Here is a 22850-nt window from a genome sequence, read left to right on the forward strand (position 1 = left end):
GAATTACTGTACCCTGGTCTTTATTATCGGTGAGTCTCTTATAGAAGACAAGGGGGAATACTGACTCAATTCTTTACTTCCCAGCTCTTAGTCAAGAAATAATTGATCCTGAGCAAGTTACTTAACCTCTCTCAGCCCCAATTTCTCATTTGCAAAATGGGAATCATTGTGCCTTTCATAAGTTGTTAGAAAAGGATAAAGAATACACACACACACAAAGTGCTTAATGTAGTGCCACGAATGTCAACAGTGAAAAACTGGTACCTACCAGTTTTAAACAGCTACCCTGAGGCCAGTGCTTTCTGATGAGTGCATGTAAGGATCGCTCTATCTATCTCCTGAAACGGAGAAGTCAAGCTCTGTCTTGGCGTGGTGAATCTGATAAAAAAAATCTCAGTTCAACGACTCCCAAATATGCCGTGGGCCAAGTCCCGGGCTGGCCCTGCCTACGGACTACAAGTCCCAGCATGCCGCGCTCTGGGCCTTGGCGGCCCCGCCCCTTCTGCGTCGGCCCGTACGTAGGCGCCGCTCTAGGCGCGCCCTCTCGATGCGTCTGTCCTGGGCGCGCAATGGAGTCTGGCTGCTGGTTGCTGGGTGGCGAGTTCGAGGACTCGGTGTTCGAGGAGAGGCGGGAGCGGCGACTAGAACCGCCCGTGTCCTACTGCGCCAAGCGCTGCGAGCCGCAGGTGAGAGCGCGGGGCTTCTCGGCCTCACCCCAGCCCCGGGGCCTCGCACTCCTGGCCCGACAGCGCTTCAGACGCCCCACGCTCGCGTATTCTCCCCCGACCCCAGACTCTCCCGGCACGAGCCGGGCTCTCCTACACCCACCCGAGCCTCCCTGCCATCCCTTCCCCGCACGAGGAACGGAACGGCGTCTCCCGAGCCCTACCCGGCTGGGCCTGGCCCTCTCTGCCCCTAGGGGCACCTGGCGTTCGGTGGACCTCCTGGTCTCACGCTCCTCCTCTGAAATCTGCAGTAACTCCCGTGGGCCTACCCTGATTCTGCAGCCGGGCAGTCAGGGCCCACAGAAATCCAGCCCCCGCCCACTTTTCAAACCTTAGTGTTGCGTGCTCCCCAGACCGCGACGTCCCACTCCGGGACCCGCTCTTGTTCTGTGAATTCCCCCTGCTCACGTTAACCCCGCTCAGATGGTCAAAATCATTCTATTATATCCATTTCTCAAGGCACATCTTAAATGCCACCTCCTCCAAGAAGTCTTTTCTGATTCCCCCTTCTAACCACATATTTTTATCTTGACTCCTTTCCCCTTTTTTTACGTATTAAAGCACTTGTTAGTATCTGGTAAAGCTCTCAGACCCGGAGTGCTAAGTGATCACAGGAGAGTGGGTGCTTAACTTTATCCTCCGCAGTGCCTAGCAGTTTTTGTTTATAATAGGAACTCCATGAATACTTCGAATTAGTATGAGTATTACCTTGCATTATTTCGTGTGTGTAACTCTCATGTCACCAGTAATAATTCCTGTTTATCAGATAGTGTTCCAGACCCTGAGCGGGTTCCTTTACATGTTATTGTCTCATTTTTCCTTAAAACCCTTGTACTTAAAGGTGTCAGGCGCTCAGTAATTACTCAGTTATATTTTTATTTTATTTCACTTAACGTTTTCTCCTTGCCACATGCAGTCTCTTAAAGTGACCTTTAGTGCTTTAGTGATCATATAGACTTAAAGCAGGGAATGGGCTTTGGAAGTCATGTGGTACCGCGGTAAAAAGCCGCCGTTGTGAGACAGGACCCTTGAATTCCAGCACTGACTTTACCAGTTGCCTTTCAAGGTGTCAGTTCCTTATTTGTCATTTGGGAAAACTAATATTTGCTGGCTGACAGGGTTATTGTGAGACTGGATGAGAAAATACTTTGCCAGGTGATATGTACTGTATACTTATAAAGTAAAATCCAAAATAGTCACCTGTCCTTAGAATTTGTTTGGTAAATGATATTTGCTCATAAACTCAGGTCTCATTCAAGTCCTCTTGGTTTCCCCCAGTGTAAAACCAGGAGTTTGGGTCAGAAGGTTTATTCTCCCTGTCTGCTCCCAGTGGGACCAGGTGTTTGCCTTATCAGCACTTTACCTTAGACTCACCCTTGTTCACAGCTTTTCCCTGCTTCTTCTCAGAAGGTATTTGAAGCCATCTTCATCTGAACACATGCCAGTTTTGCTTGATCATTTCCCGGTGGGATAATGAAAATTGGATGGAGGTTTGCAGTTATGCAGTTACTGTTCAAGAAGTTGGGATTGGCTGATAACCTAATATATACTGTGTGACTGGAGGGCATAAAGTACAAAGGGAAATTGTGGGTTCGGTATGTAGACTGTTGTTGAGTTACACAGCACTTCAGGGAGAACAGAACAGTGGTTGCTAGCTGTCTCCACTGTGGGTCAGGCTAAGGAGGGAAACTATTACAGTACTAAGATAATGAGGAGGGAGTGATACCCAGGCAATTCCTTAAAAATTAGAACCAAGAAATTTTGACGTGTTGGTGGAACCGTCACAAATGCAGTTACCTTTGAATTAGCAGTAGCACCAGCTGGGAGTAGACTTCACTCAGCCTCAGTGTGTTTTGCTGAGTGAAAGGGAGGATGAGATGGGCTAGAAAAATAACACACGGAGTGCTTTTCGTCATCACCATTTTCTCATCTTAATGCTCTTTACGCAGTAATTAAAAACCCCCTCAGTTTCACTTTTCCTTCTACCCATATGAAAAGCGAATAAAATATTCCAGATACGCCTTTCTTTACACTCTTCTCCTACAGCACTTTGGCTTTTGATTGCATGGAAGCCTCCTTTCAGCCTTAATTTCCGTTTCCTCTTAGCTTAGATTCTACTCTGAGCTTTGACACTTTCATAATAGCACTATGACAGTTCCTTCCTATGTCCTTTCCATAAAGAGTTGTCAATCCCTATTCCATCCACCCTAAAAATTTCTGTGCAAGAAAACATATCTCAGTCTAGAGAACCATTGTGAACTGTGCTAGTGAAGGGTAGGTTTCTAGGCACCACAACCCCAATTGAAAATGCTGTGGATAAAACCATATACTTTTTTCATTTTTTAGTTAAGAGGTGTATAATTGTGATATTTTTGATAAAAACTGGACCACCATTAAAATTGTCATTCTTCTTTGTCAGATATTTTCCTGAGTCTTATCCTGAAGAAGTATGTCTTTTTTGAGCTTTAATCAATTATGTATGGGAAATTGCTTCTGAAATTTCATAGTTGAAAAGCATAGCTTCATTCTCTGTAATATGCTATTTTCATAATTTCTAGTGGTTTTATGAAGAAACCGGGAGCAGTGACGATGTTGAAGCTCTAACTGTCCAGAAATTCAAAGGGGACCTGGCCTACAGACGGCGAGAGTATCAGGTAGAATTCAACATACAGAAGAGTGGACCACTTGAAATGGGCTCTTGTTCTAACGTGTTACAAGATATTTAAATAGTGCACTAAGTTATGAGTGTGTTTATGAAAATGAGTTTAATCTTTTGTGATATGTGCTTGTAATCTTAGAAGCCCAGGCTTCTGGCCTTATCTGCATGGCTTTATGTAATTTGTCTCCTGTAATTCCAATATAGGGATCTTGTCGGGATCCTTGTAGCTCTGTTTCCCCAGGTTCTACATCTCCTTGTTATGTGGGAGCCTCTAGCACAGACACCTCATGGGGCCACAGGAGCAAAGCATCCCAGAGTGTGTAAGAAATGGGAAGAGGGAGCAACTCGATACCGGCTTGTTTTTTATAGAGACCTGTTGGGCTGCACCCCACAGGCCTACGAGCCTTGTAATTGTCCAGCCTCGAGACTGAAGAAAGAGCCCGGAGACAGCAACAGAGGCAGGGGTGGCTTATTGGACAGCGGATCTTGCACAAAGGCTCCTGGAGCCACACCCCACCATGTACAGCAGACAGACTTGGCAGCAATCTTGGCTACTCGGGGGAGAAGGAAACTACCATTTATACGGGGGAGTTGACGTCATGTGGGCTCATCGGTTACCAGGGACCGATAGGCCCTGTAATTAAGAGGATTGGATGGTCCTGTGAGTGAAGTAGGGCCTGGGTGAACAGGGGATGTACAGAGAGCAAGAGAATGGCTATTTTGAGAGGCCTGAGCGTACAGACCGCAGGTCATCTTCACAAGGGTCCTGTTGTTACTTTGCAGATGAAAAGGTTATACAGCAAGTTAGTGGCAAAACCAGGATCAGGTTCCTGGTCTGTTTGGCTCCAAAAATGCTGTAGTTGTATTCTCCAGCCTTTTAGAAAAATAATACCGACTGACATACTCAAGTCTTCTTTAGTTCACTGTAGTGTCAATTATAACATTACCTTCTGCCTAGGAAAAAAATCACCCCATAACTGAATTCTTTTTCTACTGTGTTTCCCACCTTCTTTTTTTAATCCCTTCTCTTCATTTTCCTTTATTTAACAAATCTCTGCCAGAAAGCACTGCAGGAGTATTCCAGTATCTCAGAAAAACTGCCATCTACAAATTTTGCCATGAAAAGGGATGTCCAGGAAGGCCAGGCTCGGTGTCTTGTCCACCTGGGAAGGCACCAGGAAGCACTAGAGATCGCTACAAACTTGGTGAGTGGTTTCAGTGCTTATTTTCATTTGCTTTCCTAGGATAACTGAATAGTTTATTTTCTAAAAAAAAACAAAACAACAACTTGCAGCAAAATCTGTGGGTTTGGAAAAGCAGGAAGAAAATTGTCAGTGGTGGAAGAATTTTATTATGATGTACAGTTTGGAGCTCTAGACATCATTTCCTTGTAATATTTTTTCCTATGTTATGCTCAGAATTCATTGTCTGAAAATCTCACTTGCAAAGTGTTTCACTCTTGTTAGGAGCAAGTACTCAGAGTGGGAGAATTATCAGTGATCTATTTTCTTCTTTAAGTTTTTGTTTCTTTTTAGAGTTTATTTTCCAAAATTTCTACAGTGAACATATATACTACTTTTGTAAACAGGAAAAAAAGTTTTCTCCAAAATGGCTTAAATATCATACTAAGGCTAGCTTAATCTTTTTTATTCTTAAATGGAATCTGCAGAATTTTTTTAAGAAATGAGAAAAGCAGTTCTTTGTGATTCTAGATTCTGCTTGTTTTTGTTTTCAGATTAAAGCACCTGTGTTTTTTTGTGTAAATTTTATATGCAGATTGGTCTAAGTTGCCCAGTCCTAGTTAATAGATGACCAGTTTTCTTCTTCAGAGAGACTTAATGAGGCACCAAGGCACTGGTCTTGAGCCCTGTGGATCTCCTCGACTGGAGGTCAGCCTGAAGTATGCATCCAGCTGAGCCGTCCTCCACTGTCTCACTAACTAAGAGAAATCCCGAAAGTTGCTTGCCAAGGGGTTGCTTGCATGGGCCCTTAGCCTCTTGCAGTGAGAGGAAAGCTTGGCAGTAATTGTCTTCAGAACATGGAAAATAGCTGTGTTTTGCTCTTTCTCCCCCTTCCCTCTACTAATTGTGGGTGAATTCTTAAGCTGGAGGATGATTACTCTGTGAAGGAAGCACATGGCATGAGCTGTGACCTTGGTGGGATTTAACAGTGTTCATTCTCAGTCTCCTTGGTGTGCAAATTAACAGCAGCTTTTGTTCCTTCCATTGCTTCTTCTAGACGTCGGTCCCTGTCCTTCACTGCTGTTCCGTCCTCTCGTTCCCTCTCTCCCCGCCTCTCCTGCACGTCACTCTTGTGCTTTCTCTTCCCTGCCTAGACCACTGAAGGCAGTGGCAGCTGGATTAGTGTCAGGGGCTGGATTGTCTCTCTGGTTCCTTCTAGCTTAGTGAGTCTGTTTCTGTGGCTCAGAGAAAGATGCGTTGCCAGTCCGAGGACGCCAGGTCTCCAGAGCTGGAGATAGTTACCACGCAGGAGGATGGACAGTCAGACGACCTTCAGCTCCTCTGTCAGGACATGGAAGTGTCCATCGGGCTTCCAGGCAGCCTGTGGGGGAGGACTGTTGGGGAAGGAGGTGGCAGTATAGGCTGGTGGGTCTCACCCCTTTCTTTGGGTCTCTTCACGTGATCTCAGTGGACCCTGCCTATTTGCAAGTTTTTCTCATTTCCTGGTACCCTGTGTTTTGTTTTGTTTTAAAATTTTCTTCCCTACTTGTAGGCCCTCTTCTGTCATTGTTAGCTCCGGCTCATGTCTGTCCAAGTGGTTATTGTCCCCTGACGTTCTGTAGGGGGACAGATCCATACACAGCACTGAAAAAAAAGACAGCTAGCCCTGGAGTGCCTGTCAGGATGTGAACATTTTATGCTCACAACTTCTACTGAAGTTTATTCACCTCTCTTCTGAATGATTTTTATATAAAATTTGTAATAGAACTTATTTCTTAAACAAATAATTTAAACATCTTGCTTAATACGATCCTATGATAAACTGGCAAGGAAATTGCTTTTTGACAGTAAATGAGGAAGGGTATAGCTTAATAGGCAGGGTGCATGCTTAGCATGCATTGAGGTCCTGGGTTCAATTCCCAGTACCTCCGTCAAGTAAATAAGTAAACCTAATTACCTCCTTTAAAAAAAAAAAAATAGGGGGAGGGTATGGCTCAGTGGTAGAGCGCATGCTTAGCATGTGTGAGGTCCTGAGTTCAATCCCCAGTACCTCCATTTAAAAAAAAAAATTAATAAATAGACAGTAAATGATTTTTTTTTTCATTTATGCAGGCAGCAAACATTTATTTCAGAGCTACCATGTGCCTGGTTCTGGATTCAGGGCTAATGAGATGGATAAACCGTATTTTCACACACGCATTGCTCATCTTGTGTCTAGTGGGAGAATCCTAAGCCAGCTAACGGGCGTCGGCTCTTCTCAAGTACTTTTAATCTGTGACTTCTGGTGCAACTGACTGTAGCTCTGCCGCTTGGTAGCTGTGTGACGCCAGGCAAATCATCTGACTTCTCTCTTGTGACTCAGTTGCCTCATCTATAAAATGGGATAGTGATAGAATCTATTTTAAAGGATTGTCATGAGGATTAAATGAGTAAAGCACTAGAATAGTGCCTGGCATGTGGTAAGCGCTCTTATCAGCGTTAACGGTCTCCATCGTCCTCACGTTGCAGAAGGAGTTGCGTGTGATACTCTGGAAAAATCACACAAACTCAATAAAATGGAATTTAGCATTGAACAAAAACCCTTTTGGAATTGAATGTTGTGTGGGGAAGGACAGAATATTGAACAATAGTGGTAATAAAACTAGGTAAGTTCTGTCCCTGGGAAGGTGCAGTGTGACAAATAGGTTACATTGGGCTTTATTTCCTGTCTTTTCACTGTGTACAGAATCCTCCTCAACCTCTCACTCACTGGTCTGCCAGTGTTTTTGGGCTGCCTAACTGGGTAGTTTTACACGTATTTCTTGCTTAGTTCCGTGCAGGGGCTTGATCTGGATACTAGTTGGCCAGGTTTTCCTTAGACTTAAAATCAACCAAATCTCTGCAGACTGTAACTTAGAAAAAAGCCGCTTGTCTTCCCTAACCCACAGGGCTTTTGCCATATGGCAATTTAGGCATGAGATGGTGGCTCTGGTTAAGGCAACTTGAAAAGGATTTTCTGATCAGAAGGAAACCAAGCAACCCCCTCTGGCCAAAAATAATTGGCCTTGGTAATAGTCACCAGAGAAGGCATTTGGATTCAATTATGATGCATCATGAAACACTGAGCGCTTCAGGGCCATCCTGTTTTAAGATGTCTAAGCCAAGTAAAATTTGGAAATAGAGTCCATTTGAATCCTCAAGGAAATTACCGTTTGGACTTTTAGAAAGCCTAGAATATTAAAATGGAACCATTAGCCCAAAGTATAAAAAAGTTGGCTTGGCTCTTTCAGATATGTGGCTGAAGACAATAAAGATTGTAATACGAACTGAACATAAACGGACATAGAGGTTTTTGGTGCTGAACTTTGCCAGACCACTGTCACCTGAATTATGTTGCTGTCGTGACATTAGGGTGTTTGGGAATGACTAGTGATTATTTTGTTAGGTAGTCTACATTTCCCTAGGTTTATGGTTACAAACTAATGTTCTGTTGAAAAATATTTAGTTCACTCTACTTGTGTGGCTGCTAAAAGATACTTCTAATTTACAACATGCACAACTTGGATTTTTAGGCATCTTCATTTTTATATGGGAAACATTCTGTAGTTTAAACTTTTTAACCTTTTTTTTTCCCCTTAGGAAAATAAGGCAACTAACACAGACCATTTAACCACTGTGCTCTACCTCCAGTTTGCTATTTGTTCAAGTTTGCAGAACTTGGAGAAAACAATTTTCTGCCTACAGAAACTGATTTCTTTGCATCCCTTTAATCCTTGGAACTGGGGCAAATTGGCAGAGGCTTACCTGAATCTGGAGCCAGTGCTTTCAGCATCGTTTGCGTCATCTCAGAAACAGAACAATTTCACCTTGAGTGACAAGACAATCAAATCCTCCTTTCCCCACTCAGGAAAAGACTGTCTTTTGTGTTTCTCTGAAACGTCGCCCAAGAGATCTGTGTTTTCTATGGAAGCAAGCAGCAGTAATAACCAGAAGAATGAGAAAGCTCTTAAAAATATTCAGAGCTGTATGGCAGAAGAGAGAGCAGCCGTGTTGCTGGAGACTCAGATGAAGGCCTGTGCCTCTTATGTACGAACCAGGTAAACTGAGAGTGGGTTAAACACACGCGGGGCTAAGCTCAGAGTAAAGGTTTTTCTAATTTTAAGCTTCTAAAAATTCCAGGCTAGATACTTGGTACATGTTTTTGAGATTTTTCCCATGGTCTGGATGAAATCCATTGAATGTGTTCTTTTAGCTTGTAGGAGTTAAAAACAAAACTGTTCAAGAATACAGCTTGTATTATCACTCAAGATAAAATATTAAAATTGGCAGACATTAAAATTAGAGGAAAAATTAAATGTATAAAATATAAATCATTAACCCAGGGGTGGGGAGTATATAGGTCAGAGTGCATGCTTAGCATGCTCAAGGTCTTGGGTTCAATCCCCACTATCACCATTAAAAAAAAAAATTGACAAAGGGGGAAGAGGTATTTGAAACAAGGAATTTTTCACTCAACATACCACAGAAAGCTACTAAAGAAGAAAATCTGCTCTTGTGTTCAGATCACTATTAATAATGCAAATAAACAATGTTAAATTTATTCTACAGGGAATTCCCATGGTTTAGGGACTCCAGATACTTTGAATCCATAGTATATACGAGTTTAAAGAAAAAGTGAGAATATACTCAACCAATTTGGTAATTTTTGAGAAAAAAAGACTCTCTTGGGTCTCAAATGATGCCAGAAAACACAGAGCTGGGTTTGTTTTTAAACTTTGGAGAGTTCAAGAAATACTGGTTAACAGTGAGGCTTGCTGAAAAGCGGTGTCTGTTTGGTGCATTTCAGACTTTATTCAGAAGGTGTTTATCAGCATCACCTGCTCACTTTAGTTCTGAAGTGCACTGATGGACAGCTGTGAGCCAGGCGTGTGCTGGGATCATAAAGATCGCTGGGGTCCCTTTCCTTACACGACTCCCTGGGCTGTGGCAGCAGAGCTCTGCGGGGGCTGGTGCAAGGGGCAGTGCAGAGTGGCAGGAGGAAGGAGGCCTTCGCGGAGGGAGCGGTGCTCCCGCTGCACGTTCCTGGGGGCATGGTCAGCTGCGTGGATAAGTGTGTCACAGATGCTGTGTATCCACTCTTCCGTTTTAACCCCTGCTACTTGCTGGGGTAGGTGTTGGGATCCCACTATACAGACTGGGAAGCTGATTTGGAATCACACCCAAGGTGGCGCAGCTGTGAAATTCTGTCAGGATTGGACCCTGGTCTCTGACTCGTTTGAGCCGGGATATTTTACTGCCTCTGTGGAGTGTCCCCAGATGAGAAGAGGCACGTGCAGCAACGGGAAGGAAAGCACAAGGGGTGGAAGGGCCGGTGTGGCACGGTGCTGTCACACAGTCTGGTGTGGTGAGAGCAGCCTTGGTGGCAGGGGCCCGAGAGGTGCGCCCTGGACCACGAAGCCAGGATGGCATTGTATGAAGGAGGCAGGACCTCGGAGTCAGATCTCATTTTAAAGAATCTAATAAATTGTTGTTACTGAGAGAATGAGCCTGGACTTCTTCGCTTGCTTGCCCTCTGACCTTGTGCAAATTACAGAAACTCCATCTTCAGTTTCCCCACCTTGACAGGTGGAGAAATGGGGGAAATGCCTACTTTGTAGGGTTGTGAGGATAAAGTACCTGCAGCACTGATTGTAGTGCACCGCATCCGGTGAGCATTTGGTGAATGTTGTATTTGTGTTGTTTTGTCTTCATTAGCATAAGGCGTTAAATGTCGTCTTAAGGAGTTTGGTCCTTATGCTGAGGCCTGAAGAGAGCTTGAAGGTGTTGAGTGTTGAAGTGGTGTGACAAGAGCTGTGACTGAGAGAGAGAGAGAGTGCGTGGCTGGGAGGATGTATTAGAAGAGGGAGTTTGGATCTAGGGACACCAGCAAAGGAGCTGTGGAATCGTGGCTGGTGCTGAGGACCTGACCAGGGATAGCGTGGTGAAAATAAAAAGAGGGAATGGACGGCACACAGGATGGAACAGACAGGATGGAACAAGGTGTGTGGGTAGGACGGGTTGAGGGGGAAAGCAGAGGAGTCAGAGACAGCTCTGAGGAGTCCACCTTGGGGGTGGATGGTGGTGCCTCCATTGAGACAGGATGCTGGGGGAGGAGCAGAGTGGATTTAGGGGGGAGATTCAGCTGGAGCTTTCCATTAGGAAGTGGGAGCTGAGCTCAGAAGAAGGGAGTCAGAGATTAGGGAGCTCCAGGAAGGAGATCAGCCATCAGTGAGAAGAGGCTTTGAACGCTCAGAGGTCACTTGTGACCTTAGAGGAGGCAGTTTTGGTAGGGGTGGGGTGACATGGCAGACTGCACAGGACTGAGGCGTGAAAGAACATGAACCAGAGGGAGCGAGGACAAGCTGTATTTTCAAGTAATTTCAGGAGCAAGAGGGGGAGCACGGATGTAAAGGGGTCACACGTGTAAAAGCTTCCAGAGGCCAGGCAGGTGTGTGAACAGGTTAGAGGGAAACAGAGTGAAACCAGTCAGGTCGTGCTCTTCTGCAAAACTCCCCAGTGGTTTCCCACTGCACACACGTGAGCACCACGTTTCCTTCCGTGGCCTGTGCGGTCTTAGGTGAATTCTCCCTGCCTGTCTTTTTCTCCTCTCTTACTGCAGTTTGTTTCTCTGGTCACAGAGATCTTCCTGGTTTTCAGAGCCGTCAAGCTAGTTCTTATGTCATGGCTCCCTTCCCCTTGGCAAGCCCTCTTCCCCCAGCTATTCCTTGGTGTCTCCTCACAGTTTGAATCTTCACTTGAGTGGTGTCTCAGAAAAGCCTTCCGTCACTGCCCCCTCTGCACACACTTCGTCCAGCCTGTCCTGAATTTTTGTTTCAGAGCATTCGCCACTGCCTTAGGTATCTGGTTTACTTGTGACCACTCTCTTTCCATTCCTCGAGGCAGGAACCTGGCTGTTTTGCTCACCGATGTCTCCTAAGACCCAGAGTAGTGTGTGGTGCATTCCTCAAGTCAGGAAATGACTGAGCAGAAGTGCTGAGTGCTTCTGGGAGTAGTAGTAGGGACCAGTGAGGCCTGAGGGAAACTGGGAGAATCTACACATTCAGCATTTTAGAAAACAATGAAGAGAAGGGGCGGTGGGAGGAGAAGAAAGGAGAGCAGGCTGTGATTCTGGTGGGGAAGGGAATGGTGAGCCACTTGCGGAGTGGTCATTAGAGGGTCATCGAAGGTTTGGACCTGCTTTGGGTAATTGAAGCGTGCCTGGGAGTCTCATTAGTCCTTGAGGTCAAGTTGCTGTGGGTTCAGTGAGACGGAAGGGTCATAGAGCACTGGCTTCAAAGGGACGCATCCCAACTCTTCTGGGGAGAAACCTTTGATTAGGGGGCTTATCTTTTCACTCCAAATTTTTTGTGCTTTCAGTCACTTGACTTCTACAGGGAGCCCTTTTGAGATTTTGCTCTCTAAAGATTTCTTTGAGAAGCTTTGGTCTACGAATTTTAGAAAAGATGACTCCCCGGTGTAAAGTTGGGCAATTTATTGAGAGTAAGGAGCTTTAGGGATTCGAATGAGGGTGAGCACCTCCTTTTTAGCCAAGTAGGACTCACATCCAGCCCAGTTCCTGTGCTGTACGTGAAAATGTCCTCACTGCTGCTACACAATTGGGACTTCTCCGTTTTTCAGGCTTTTGCTTCAGTTCGCCCAGACTCAGCAAACATCGTTTGCTTTGGAGAGGAACTTAAGGACTCAGCAGGAAATTGAAGATAAAATGAAAGGGTTCAGCTTCAAGGAAGACACTTTGCTGTTGATAGCAGAGGTGAGTGGTCCCCTAGGGTTTATGTGAAATGAAGCATCATAGGTATTTCTTCCTGGCTCCAAGACCATTTTTTAAAAAACAGGGCCAAATCTTACCTACTAAAGGGCTTCTGTCTCCCTCCTTTACGTGCCTTTTGATCACTTAACCCCTGAAAGTGGCCTCTTCATTGTCTCCATCCTGCAGCGTGCTGGAAGGCAGCGGCTGTGTTGCGTTCACTTGTCGGTGCTTGTTGGTACCTGCCTACTTGAACATCAGAAATGTTCAGTAATTGTGTTCTGAGTGCTGAATAAATGAGTGAATGGATGTTGACATTTGGGCAGGTCTTTGTTTTTCACTCCATTTGTCCTCGTAACAGCCTGTGCAGTGGGGAGAGCTGGGTGTGAGGCTCAGAGAGACTGTGACTTGCCTAAAGTTGGATTGTAAGAGGCAGAACTAGACTGGAACCCATCCAGCTCAAAGTCCTTTTTCTTTCTGCTCCACCCTGTTACTGCTTTGATAGTTGTGGAGAAATTCAAATGTCAACTTTTTAAAAAAGCTTTTATTAGCTTTTTAAAAATATGCTGTTGAAATTTCTTAAGATGGCATTTGGAGATATGTAGATTTTTACATCATTCATACAGTTCCTTTTAGTATATAGTTGAAACTTGACAGCTCAGGTTCTTTTCCCATGAGAATATCTCTATTCATATACATCCTAATGTCTTTCTTTCAAGAAATGCCGATCGCACGTCTCTCCTATCTTCCGTCCCCAGGCTAAGCTTTCATTTGGACTCCTTTTCCCTGTTCTGGGGTCATGCTCTCCTGTCTGTTCTCTTTGAGCTTTTTTCAACCTTCCCCTTCTATGAGCTCTTTCCCTCCAGCCCTCAGACAGCACAGATACCTGTCTTTCCCGAGTTTACCATAACCTTTCCTTTTTGTCTTCCTTCATCTTTCTATAGCATTTGGAGCTATTGACCACTTGCTTTTTGTTCCCTCTTCCCTGTGCTTCTGAGCGGCTACGCTAGTCTGGTTTTTTCCCCTATATTTCTTGATATTCCTCTGCCTCTTGGGACCCCACTGGTTTCTGTTGTGTCTTAAGTAATGACATTCCCCGAGCTTTCGCTTAGGTCCTCTGACTTTCTCCCATGGAAATCGTAACCATGCTCAGTTTCTGTCGTCACCTCTGGGTTGATGACCCTCCGGTCTGTATCTCTGGTTCCCATCTTTGGAACACTTGTCTCCAGCCTCTGGAGTGATTAATCTGAGGTGATTATTGATTATTCTGCTGTCATTTCAAGTACGAATGTAAACTGGGACTCCCCACCAAAACTGTCTTCAGTCAGCCTGGTCAGTGCCCAGTGTGGACTTGGCCACCAGTAAGTACTTGTTGAGAGAAGCAGAGGCGAGTTGGGAACAACCGTGTCTTTGTTCTAGACTTGATTATTTTTCATCACTCCTTCCTGTCATTCTCCTGTTACCCAGACCTGGAACCTCCCAGCCGTGGGCCTCTTCCTCCCCAGTCCCACCTCCACCAGGCGCCACGCTGCCCTCCCGCAGGGTCCACCACCAGCATCCTTGTCCTGCCCCTCACATTTGACTCTCACCATGACCTCCTGCCTTGTCTCCTTGTCTCCTTGCTTTCTCCCCACAGATCTGTCTTGAACTTAAAACATTGCTTTGACTGTGTTACCTGGTTGCTTAAAAAATAAAATAAAATATGTCACCATTACCTTGGAGGTCAGGTCTAGTTTAGATACCTTGATATGATGTCCAGGGCCTTCCAGGGAGTAACCCCAGACTTAGGACCTTCCTCACGCAGATCGTTTCCTTCTACTGGACTCACCTGCCTGCGTCTGACAGACTCATGGGTTTTCTGATCTCTGCTTACTGTTCCCTCCCTCAGAGACCCAGTCCAAGTCCCACATCCTCCAGGGACCTTTCCTGAGCGTTCTGCTCTGGGCAGTTTCTCCCTCTCTGAGCTCAGAGTGATTGCTGGACCCTAAAAAATATACAGGAATGTCTTTTCAGCTAGATTTAAGTTCATTGTAAGTAAGACATCCTTATAAGGTGTCTTAAACATCTTCATGTCCTTCACCATGCTCAGTACATCTGTGGACTGATTGGAATAGTAGTTCTCCACCTGGACAGTGCGTGGGAAATACTTGTGGGGCTTTTTTAAAAAGCTCAAGTGTCTGGGCCCTCATTGGGGTGGTAATGTGCATTTCATTTTGTGCTGTTAATTTTACTTAACACTGTGACATGAACATGACCCTGTATCCTTAAATATTTCTTGATTACATAATTCTTTCCTTTTTATATTTGTTTTCTTTGAATTAGGATCCATATAAGGTCCACATACTGTGTTTGATCTTTTTCTCTTACATCTCTTTAATTCTATAACAGTTCCCCTTCCCCCTCTTTTTTTTGTTTGTGATAAAAAATATATATAACATAAAATTTGCCATCTTAATCATTGTGTAGTATACAATTCAGTGGCATTAATTACATTCAAAGTGTTGCACAACCATCACTATTTCTAAAATCTTTTCATCACTGCAAACAAACTCTGTAACCATTAGGCAATAATTCCCCTGCCCTCCTTCCCTCAACCCCTGGTAACCTCGAATTTGCTTTTTGTGTCTATGAATTTACCTATTCTAGATATCTCAAATTGTGGAATCATACAATATTTGTCCTTTTATGTCTGGCTCATTTCACTTAGCATAATGTTTTCAAGGTTCATCCATATGCGTCAGAACTTCATTCGTTTTTATGGCTGAATCATATTCCATTGGGTATACATGTATTCACACTGCGTTCTGTTTGTCCATTCGTCTGTTGGTGGACACTTGCATTGTTTCCACCTTTTGGCTGTCGTGAGTAATGCTGCTGTGGACATTGGCATGCAAGTGTCTGTCTGAGTCCCTGATTTCAGTTCTTGTGGGTATCTACTACCTAGAAATGGAATTGCTGAGTAGCTGGTAATTCTGTGTTTATCTTTTTGAGGAACTTCCAAACTGCCTTTTATTTTATGCTCTGATATTTTTACCTACCATTGTAACATGATCGCGATCTGGTATCCTTAAATATTATTTGAATACATATTTTTAATGGCTGGAGAGCAGTCCACTTACAGATTTTGATGAGCTGTCACTTATTTACTTAAGTCCTATATTGAACATTTCACAAATACTCAGTACCTATTTTAAAAAGTCTTTGCAAAAAAAAAAATCAATATATGTGTTTGTTTTAGAATCGATTACTAGAAATACAATTACTGGGTTAAAGTATATGAACATTTCAAAGACTTGAGACACGTTTCCAAATTGTCATTCAGGGAGAGTGGTTCCGTTTACATATCCTCCAGCAGCACATGACAATATTGATTTTCCTTCTTCAGTCCTAGGTGTTAGGTTGAGCCATGTGAGATTGTCGGTAGTCAATCATTTTGACCTATAAAAACAATTTTATATTGATCAACTTAATATTTCTTTTTGAAATCTGTAATTTCGTTGGTAAAAATAACACTTTAATGTTACTGCTTATTTGATTACTAATAAGATGGACAATTTTTTCACACATTTGTTGGCCATTTATATTCTGTGAAAACATAGTCATGCTTTTTCTTCATTGTTTGTATGTTTCTGGGTTTTTTTGGGTTTTTTTGTTTTTTTACTAATTCAAAGAGTGCTCTCTCTATACCAGGCTTACTAACCTTTTATTTGTTGCAGTATTTTCTGAAGTTTATGGTATCTTTTTGGTATATAGAGGCTTAAAATTTTTATTTGGCCAAATTCTTCTGCAGACTTTTTGACATCTGTGAATGATATACTCGCTGAGCCCTCTTTTTGGAATTTTGCATTGTTTGAGTATTACTGTTATTCAGTTCTCTTTTCTTAAGGTAAAAAAAAGAAAGTCGCTTTTGGTATTATAGCCCAGATTTTAAAGTACTGCATTTCACTGAGTCCCGGCAGTCGCCAGCTGTAAGACACCGTCATTGGTTGATGTGCCACTGAGAGAAAAATAAGATGCTCTTCACACTGTGACACATCAGCGGTTGTAAGTCACATCTTGATTTCAGAAGTGTTAAAATACAGAAACAAAAGTTGTCTTTGAATTGATGAAAATATTATGCTTCGGTAAATCCTGACAGTTGCCTGGTTAAGTTTATTTATCCCATTGACTCTTGCCTCAAACAGTAAATAGTCTTTGAAGATATAAAGCCAGTGGAACCTGTTGTTTGAGTGGGTCTCTGATCCATTATAATTTGAGTATGCATGAACACGTTGGACCTCAGGGTTTTTAGGAAACTTAGAGATCAAATCCAAGTGACTTAAATTCCCTTTACAACATCCCTGCCAAATGACTCCCTAACTTTTAATACCAGACAGTCGGAAATGTTTTAGGACATAATTTTAGTTCACTGTCCTTACTAAAAGTGAGCTGATCACTTAGTGGGTTCAGGTGTAAGCTTCCTACGAAGTTGACTGTGGGCGTCTTATCAAAGAGAAGCTGGGGCTGGTTCTGACCAGGAGGGGGCAGTGTTGTGCCTTCAGAGAGCAGGCGTGCTCCTTAAGTCCCTGAGGTTGCCGTGTTAATGCTTCTGGAAGGATGGAGTTTCTCTGGATCAGGAGAGGGTGGCCTCAGATACTTGCTACTCAGCTGGTGCCTTTGACTTCTCTGGAGAACTTCTCAGAGAAAGAATCTGTGCTCGCTACATAGCAGCAGTTCTATTCTGCCTAAGCTCTGCTTTTCCGTCATTTTACAAGGAGGGAGAATCACCCACAGTTGCATTCTGTCCAACTGAAGATGTTCCTTGATATAAGAAGGTTGACTCAGTATTCCCTGTGGCCTGAGTGGTACTGCTGCCCAGTGATCTGTTCACTCAGGGAAAGACGAGACGAGAGTCGAAGTAGGGGATATTTTACATATGTGATCACTGCTTCAGAACAGACGTCTCTTCAATATGTTGAATTGTCAGACCTGTGCCCTGGCTGCCAAAGAATTTCTGCTTCTGTACGAAATCCTTCACACTTGATGTATCGCATCGTCTTCCCTTCCATGTCTGCTGCCCGTATTGGGACAGGGTTTTTTTTTTTTCCCCTCCTACTGCAGGTTATGGGCGAAGATATTGTTCCAGAAAAAATAAGAGACGAGGTTCACGCAGAAGTGAAGTGTGTTGGCCCTGCAGCCCTAACGGCCTTGGTGATCGCATCTTCGAAAGAATTTGAAGACAAGTGGTTCAGAAAGATCAAAGGCCATTTATGTCCCTTTGAAAATCAGTTCCATACAGAGATACAGATTTTGGTTTAGTGGTCCCTTTAAAAACAAAGCAAAACGTCTTGTACTATATTAATTATCCTGGTTTACTTCGGGCAGAATCCACTGCTAATCAAGGAATAAATGAAATTAAAAAACAATTATTTATGTTTTATAAAAATGGCTTCTCTCCAAGATTATTTCTACCGTGTTCAGTTTCTTGGTATTTTTTGTTTCCTTTTTAGATTTTGGCCGTTCACTTAATCTGAGGCCTACTGCCATATTGGAAGATATTTGTTGGCAAAGTGTGTAAAAGAGGCTTTTAGGTTTCATAGTCTTTTAAAAACAGTCACTGTATTGTAATCAGCAGCGTGAGTACCCATGCTGTTAAGGTAGATTCATCAGGAATGACCAAGAATGTTGAAGTGTGATAGTAACCATTTGTAGGAAGGGTATGTCAAGGGCAGTGAAGACTCTGAGGTTTTCCCACACTTGTCAGCCTGAGCATGAGCCTACCAGTTTCACAGATGCTGCAGGAGACTTGATTACTCATGGCCCAGGAAGCAGGATAAGCTTCAGCCTATTTGTATCAGTTCCTCTTGCCTCCAAGTCCCAAGGCGGGTGACACACATGGGCCACACAGCTTTAATTTTATTTTTCTCAGCAGAGGGAAGAGGAATCCAGCTCTGGGCAAAAAGGTGGAGTCATCAGGATTTCCCATCCACTTCCCCGGCTCACTTCTCCCTCTTCCAGGCCCCTTCCCAAAACAGACAAAAATCTGGTTTTGTTTATAGTTGGAGACTCTTTTATTGTGAGTGAGTGAGAGCATGACTAGCAATTGCAGGTTTAGTCATTTATCTCTAATGTGAAAAAAGAGACTTTGTATATTTGACAGACATTTCAATTTTTAGGCACCATAAAAAGCATGGAAACCCCTCTTCTCCCCATTGTCCCTGTCGGTTCATTGAGACATTAACAATCACTTACTGAGGTCTGGTTATGGGACAAGCCTTGTGCGGTCACCTTGGAGTTTGCGGTCTTGCGTGTGGGTGGTCCACAGGGTAGAGCCCAAAGGGAACATGGTGTCCAAGCCCTTCATGACGCAGCCTTTGGCTCTCAAGGGCTTCTCATCTTTCTCCAGACCCCATCTTTGAATGTGCCACATACGTCACCGTCAGGCTTTCATGCAGGCGACTCAGCCTGGAACCTCTCCCCACCCACCCCCTTCACGTGGCTAATTCATATTTGGCTCTCAGGTCTCAACCTGCTTTCAGCTTCCAGAAGTCTTGAGCCCCAGGTGGTGGTACCTTTCATGCTGTGCCCCTCACTGCTCATTCACCCCCATATTGGCCCTTATTATGCTGTCTTGTGATCCCTGTTTTCCACGAGACACTTTAAACATTGTTAAAATCGGGGACTAGGACTGTCTTGTTCATATTTGTATTTCCAGGACAGAACACCTGGTATCTTGCTAAACGTTTGTTGAAGAGTCACTGAATTAATTGGCCATCACCTGACTTTGTTAGCACAAGGGGTTAATGCCCCCAAAGTCTGACAGTGCTGAGGCAATCACTCATTACTCTTTCTGTAGATAAAACTCTTTCCTCCTGTTCATCTAGGTCTCCTACAAGCAAGTGCCCTTTCCTCCCCAGGCTCCTCTAGGCTTCCTCTCTCATCATAGTCCCCTTCTAACTTTGCTCAGGCTTTTAGCTTTCAGCCCTCTGGCTTTCCTCCCAGACCCACTGTCTGCACTGTCCTGAACTGCTGAGTGGTCTTCATGGGTCCACTCCCGCCCCACCTCACTTTCCTGGCAGCAGCATGTCCATACATGTGAGAACCCAGCCTCCTGTACCCTGATGCTCCGGCTGGAATGCAGGTCAGGAAGGGCACCCAGGAAGACTGGGCATCTCTGGGTTTCATCACACAAACGTCATCCTGATCATTTCCAGCACAGATGGTGAAGGTAATTGAGCAATGATTATACTCAAGAGAGAAATCTCAGGCCTGCCTACTAGCCCTGCCTTCTTGTCAACGAGTGAATCACTCAGAAGATGAGCACTGGTGAAGCACAGAAGTGTCTGTCTGCACTCTGGTGGGTGGGGTGGGACCTAGGGCAGTTCTTGCCTCTTGTGACTCTCAAAAAGCCTATCTCACTGTTTTCTCCTAAGCGGGGATCTATGTCCAGAAGTTGAGCTGGTGACCGTCCTTTGTCTTTTATACTTTTAATACCCCTGCAATCTTACACTGTAGCCAAAGGGATCTTATAAAAATAAAGCTTGTTCTCAGAGTCCTTCAGTGATTTCCCAAATCCTTCATGAGGCCTGGGAGGCCCTGTGTGGTCTGGCTCTGGCCCACTTCACTCCAGCCCACTCTGGTTTTTTTTCTCATGTCTTTGAACTCTGCAGGCGTCCTCCCACCCCAGCACTATGCCCATCCAGTTACCTCTACTTGGAACAGTCCTCTTTGCAGTTCCCCAACCCTGCCATAAACTTGCGGTTCCTACAGATCCCAGCTCAGAAGTCGCTCTCAGATAAGATTTTTCTGATCCCAGACTTGCTTAGCAACTCCTTTAAATGTCAGAATGCCTACTTTTTCTCCCCCCACCTCCAAGGTGCTTAATGGAATTGGAATTGACTATTCATTGTATGAATCCTTGCTAGATCATAAGCTCCAGGATCACGTCTCTGGTTTGCCCCTTCATGGCGGAGCTCAGCTTCCTGGACACGCTGTGACTTCAGCCCAGGGCTGCCTTCCTGGAGCCTCTCGTGGAGACATCCTGCAGCCAGCAGCCCATCCCTACGGAGCTGCACTGCCCACATCACAGGTGCCCCTGCCTGCCTGTGATGTACTGCACTTCAACAAAGGCATGCTTCCTTTTAGAAAACCTTGGATAGAAATCTCTGTGAAACAAATCCAAGGCCACTATTTACAAAAAAGATTATTTTAAATAGCAGCTTTGTAGTGATTTTGAAATTTCATCTATAAAAAGTAGTTTATACACTGCTTTCCAAGGTCTTAATCATGAAAACAAACAAGCAAGCAAAAACCAGAGAGGATTATACAGAAGAACCCGAAGCTTTGCTCTGGAAACAATAGTCCTGATGAGGGGCAGCCCAGGCAGCGCTGACTCCAGCCCTGTCTCCCGAGTGAAGTGTGTCTCCCAGGCGACTTTGCTAAAGAGATCAGGAGAAATAGGACAGGCGTTTGTCTACTTGGCGCTCACTGTTCCTTATCCTTTTCCTCCTCCTCCACATAAAGCTGGTCACCTAAAGCTTCAATGTGTCTGCTCAGCCCTTGAGCTGAGGACCACCCTGATCCCGTCTCTGGGAACTGCTCTCTTATTACTCAGGTAGGGACCTGGCAGCCACACTTGTCTCCATGACCCTCATGATGGGAGAGAGGAAGGAGGGTTTACCTAACCTAAACTGGACCAATCAGAATCTCCCCTAGAGATTTAGAAATGAGGCTTCTCATGTATCTGAAACTAACCAGGCTGAAACCCAGGGGCGTTTATGTTCCACCAAGTGGACTGGAGACCAAACAGAGCAGGTCTGCAGAGAGAGAAAAAAAGTGAAGGAGTTGCCTGGAAAGGGGCAGAGGGACAGTCTCTGCTGTGCTTCCTCCTGATCCCAGACCCTCCCTGTTCTCTAGGCCCAGCTTCAGGCTTGGCTGAGGCCTCTGCGAAACACATGGAGTAGGGGAAGATGTCCTGTTCCCCAAAGATGTTTTAACCTGTGAATCTGTTAGGCTACAGTGCGAAGGGCAATTAAGGTTTCTCAACCGCTGACCTTAACATAGGGAAAGTATTATCCAGGTGAGCCCAGTGTAGCCACTGAGACCTTTACAGATGGAAGATGGAGTATGTGAGGGCTCTCCTGAGAATCAGAACCAATAGGATAGATATGATATATATGAGGAGATTTATTATAATAAGTCCCACCAGCTGTCTTCTGCAGGCTGGAGCACCAGGTAAGCCAGTGATGTCATTCAGTCCAAGTCTGAAGGCCTGAAAACTGGGGAGCTGACGGTGTAAGTCCTGATCTGAGTCCAAAAGCTGGAGAATCAGGAGTGCTGGTGTCCAAGGGCAGAAGAAAGATGTCCCAGCTCAAGCAGAGAGAGCAAATTCATCCTTCTGCCTTTTTGTTCCTTTCTGGCCCTGGACAAATGAACGATGCTCACTTACACTGGGGAGAGCAACTTTCTTTACTTAGTCCACCAGTTCAAACGTTAATCTCTTCCAGAAGCCACACCTAAAATAATGTTTTACCAGCTATCTGGGCATCCCTTAGCCCGTCAAGTTGACACATAAAATTAACCATCACACGGAGGGAGAAGGAGTGGGTCAGGGCCAGAGAGATGTGCTGTAAAGATGGATGAAGGGGCCATGAGCCAAGGAATGCAGGCAGCCTGTAGAAGTTATAAAAGGCAAGGAAACAGGTTCTCTTCTCGGGTGTCCAGGGTGGAACACAGCCTTGCTGACACCTTGATTTTAGCCCAGTGAAACCCGTGTGGGAGTTCTGAATTAGGGAACTGTAAGGTAATAAATTTGTGTTGTTTTATGTCATGATGTTTGTGGTCACTTGTTATAGCAACAGTAGGAAACAAATACACAAAGTAACCTACCCATAAGCTGAGGTTGCTTGACTTAGTTTCAGTTTCTGTTACTTGGAACGAAAGAATCCTGGTATGGACCACTTGAGTCCTTTCAGTCTTGGTTTTAGAGTCAGACTTTGTATCTCCAAGGCTATTTCTTTTATAAATGACATTCCTTTATAAAACCTTGATAGAACATCATTGTAGGAGATATCAAAGATAAGATGCAACACCTACTTTCTAGTAGAGATAATAGGACATTCACATCAGTAGCAAATAAGGGGCAGGAGGGAGGACTGGGCAGTGCCGCAGTGCAGAGGATGGGGGGTTTTGAAGTTTCATGAAGGCGGTAACATTTGAACTGGACCTTGGGAGGTGGTGGTGGAGCAAAGGGGGATTGTAGCAGACTCGGCCAAGAAGGAAGGGCAGGCCTGCAGGGTTTCTCAGTTGCAGGATGAGAGGAGTCAAGTTCTGGAGGATATGAAGGCTGGTCATCCAGGTTAGTGAGCGTGGAGGGACATGGTGAGTCATGAGGCTAGGCTGGTAAACAGGCATGAAATTATAGAGTCTTTGGTGCTTAGTAGGGAGTTTGACTTGACTCGGGGCAAATAGCAAGCTGTGGAAAGTCTCTGAGCAGGTGAATGGCTGGCTTAGGGCTGTGCTTT

At 44.5% G+C, this 22850-nt stretch overlaps 1 protein-coding gene across 1 annotated transcript; it reads left to right on the forward strand.

Annotated features, from left to right (window-relative positions):
• Nucleotides 1–134: 134 nt before the first annotated feature.
• C20H8orf76 (chromosome 20 C8orf76 homolog) lies at nt 135–17773 on the forward strand. The gene is made up of 6 exons (XM_031439576.2): nt 135–686; nt 3284–3379; nt 4446–4589; nt 8184–8641; nt 12222–12354; nt 17449–17773. Exons 1-6 carry the CDS (start codon nt 306–308, stop codon nt 17644–17646), a joined length of 1410 nt encoding a protein of 469 aa, XP_031295436.2. The 5' UTR covers nt 135–305; the 3' UTR covers nt 17647–17773.
• Nucleotides 17774–22850: the final 5077 nt, after the last annotated feature.

The sequence above is a fragment of the Camelus dromedarius genome, chromosome 20 (assembly GCF_036321535.1).
Source record: "Camelus dromedarius isolate mCamDro1 chromosome 20, mCamDro1.pat, whole genome shotgun sequence".
Lineage (NCBI taxonomy): Eukaryota > Metazoa > Chordata > Mammalia > Artiodactyla > Camelidae > Camelus > Camelus dromedarius.

Coding starts and splice junctions, on each gene's coding strand:
- C20H8orf76 (XM_031439576.2), top strand. CDS start 306: ATGAGTGCATGTAAGGATCGCTCTATCTATCTCCTGAAACGGAGAAGT. Junction 4,590..8,183: donor TAGAGATCGCTACAAACTTG/GTGAGTGGTTTC, acceptor TTTTCCCCTTAG/GAAAATAAGGCAACTAACAC. Junction 12,355..17,448: donor CTTTGCTGTTGATAGCAGAG/GTGAGTGGTCCC, acceptor CTCCTACTGCAG/GTTATGGGCGAAGATATTGT.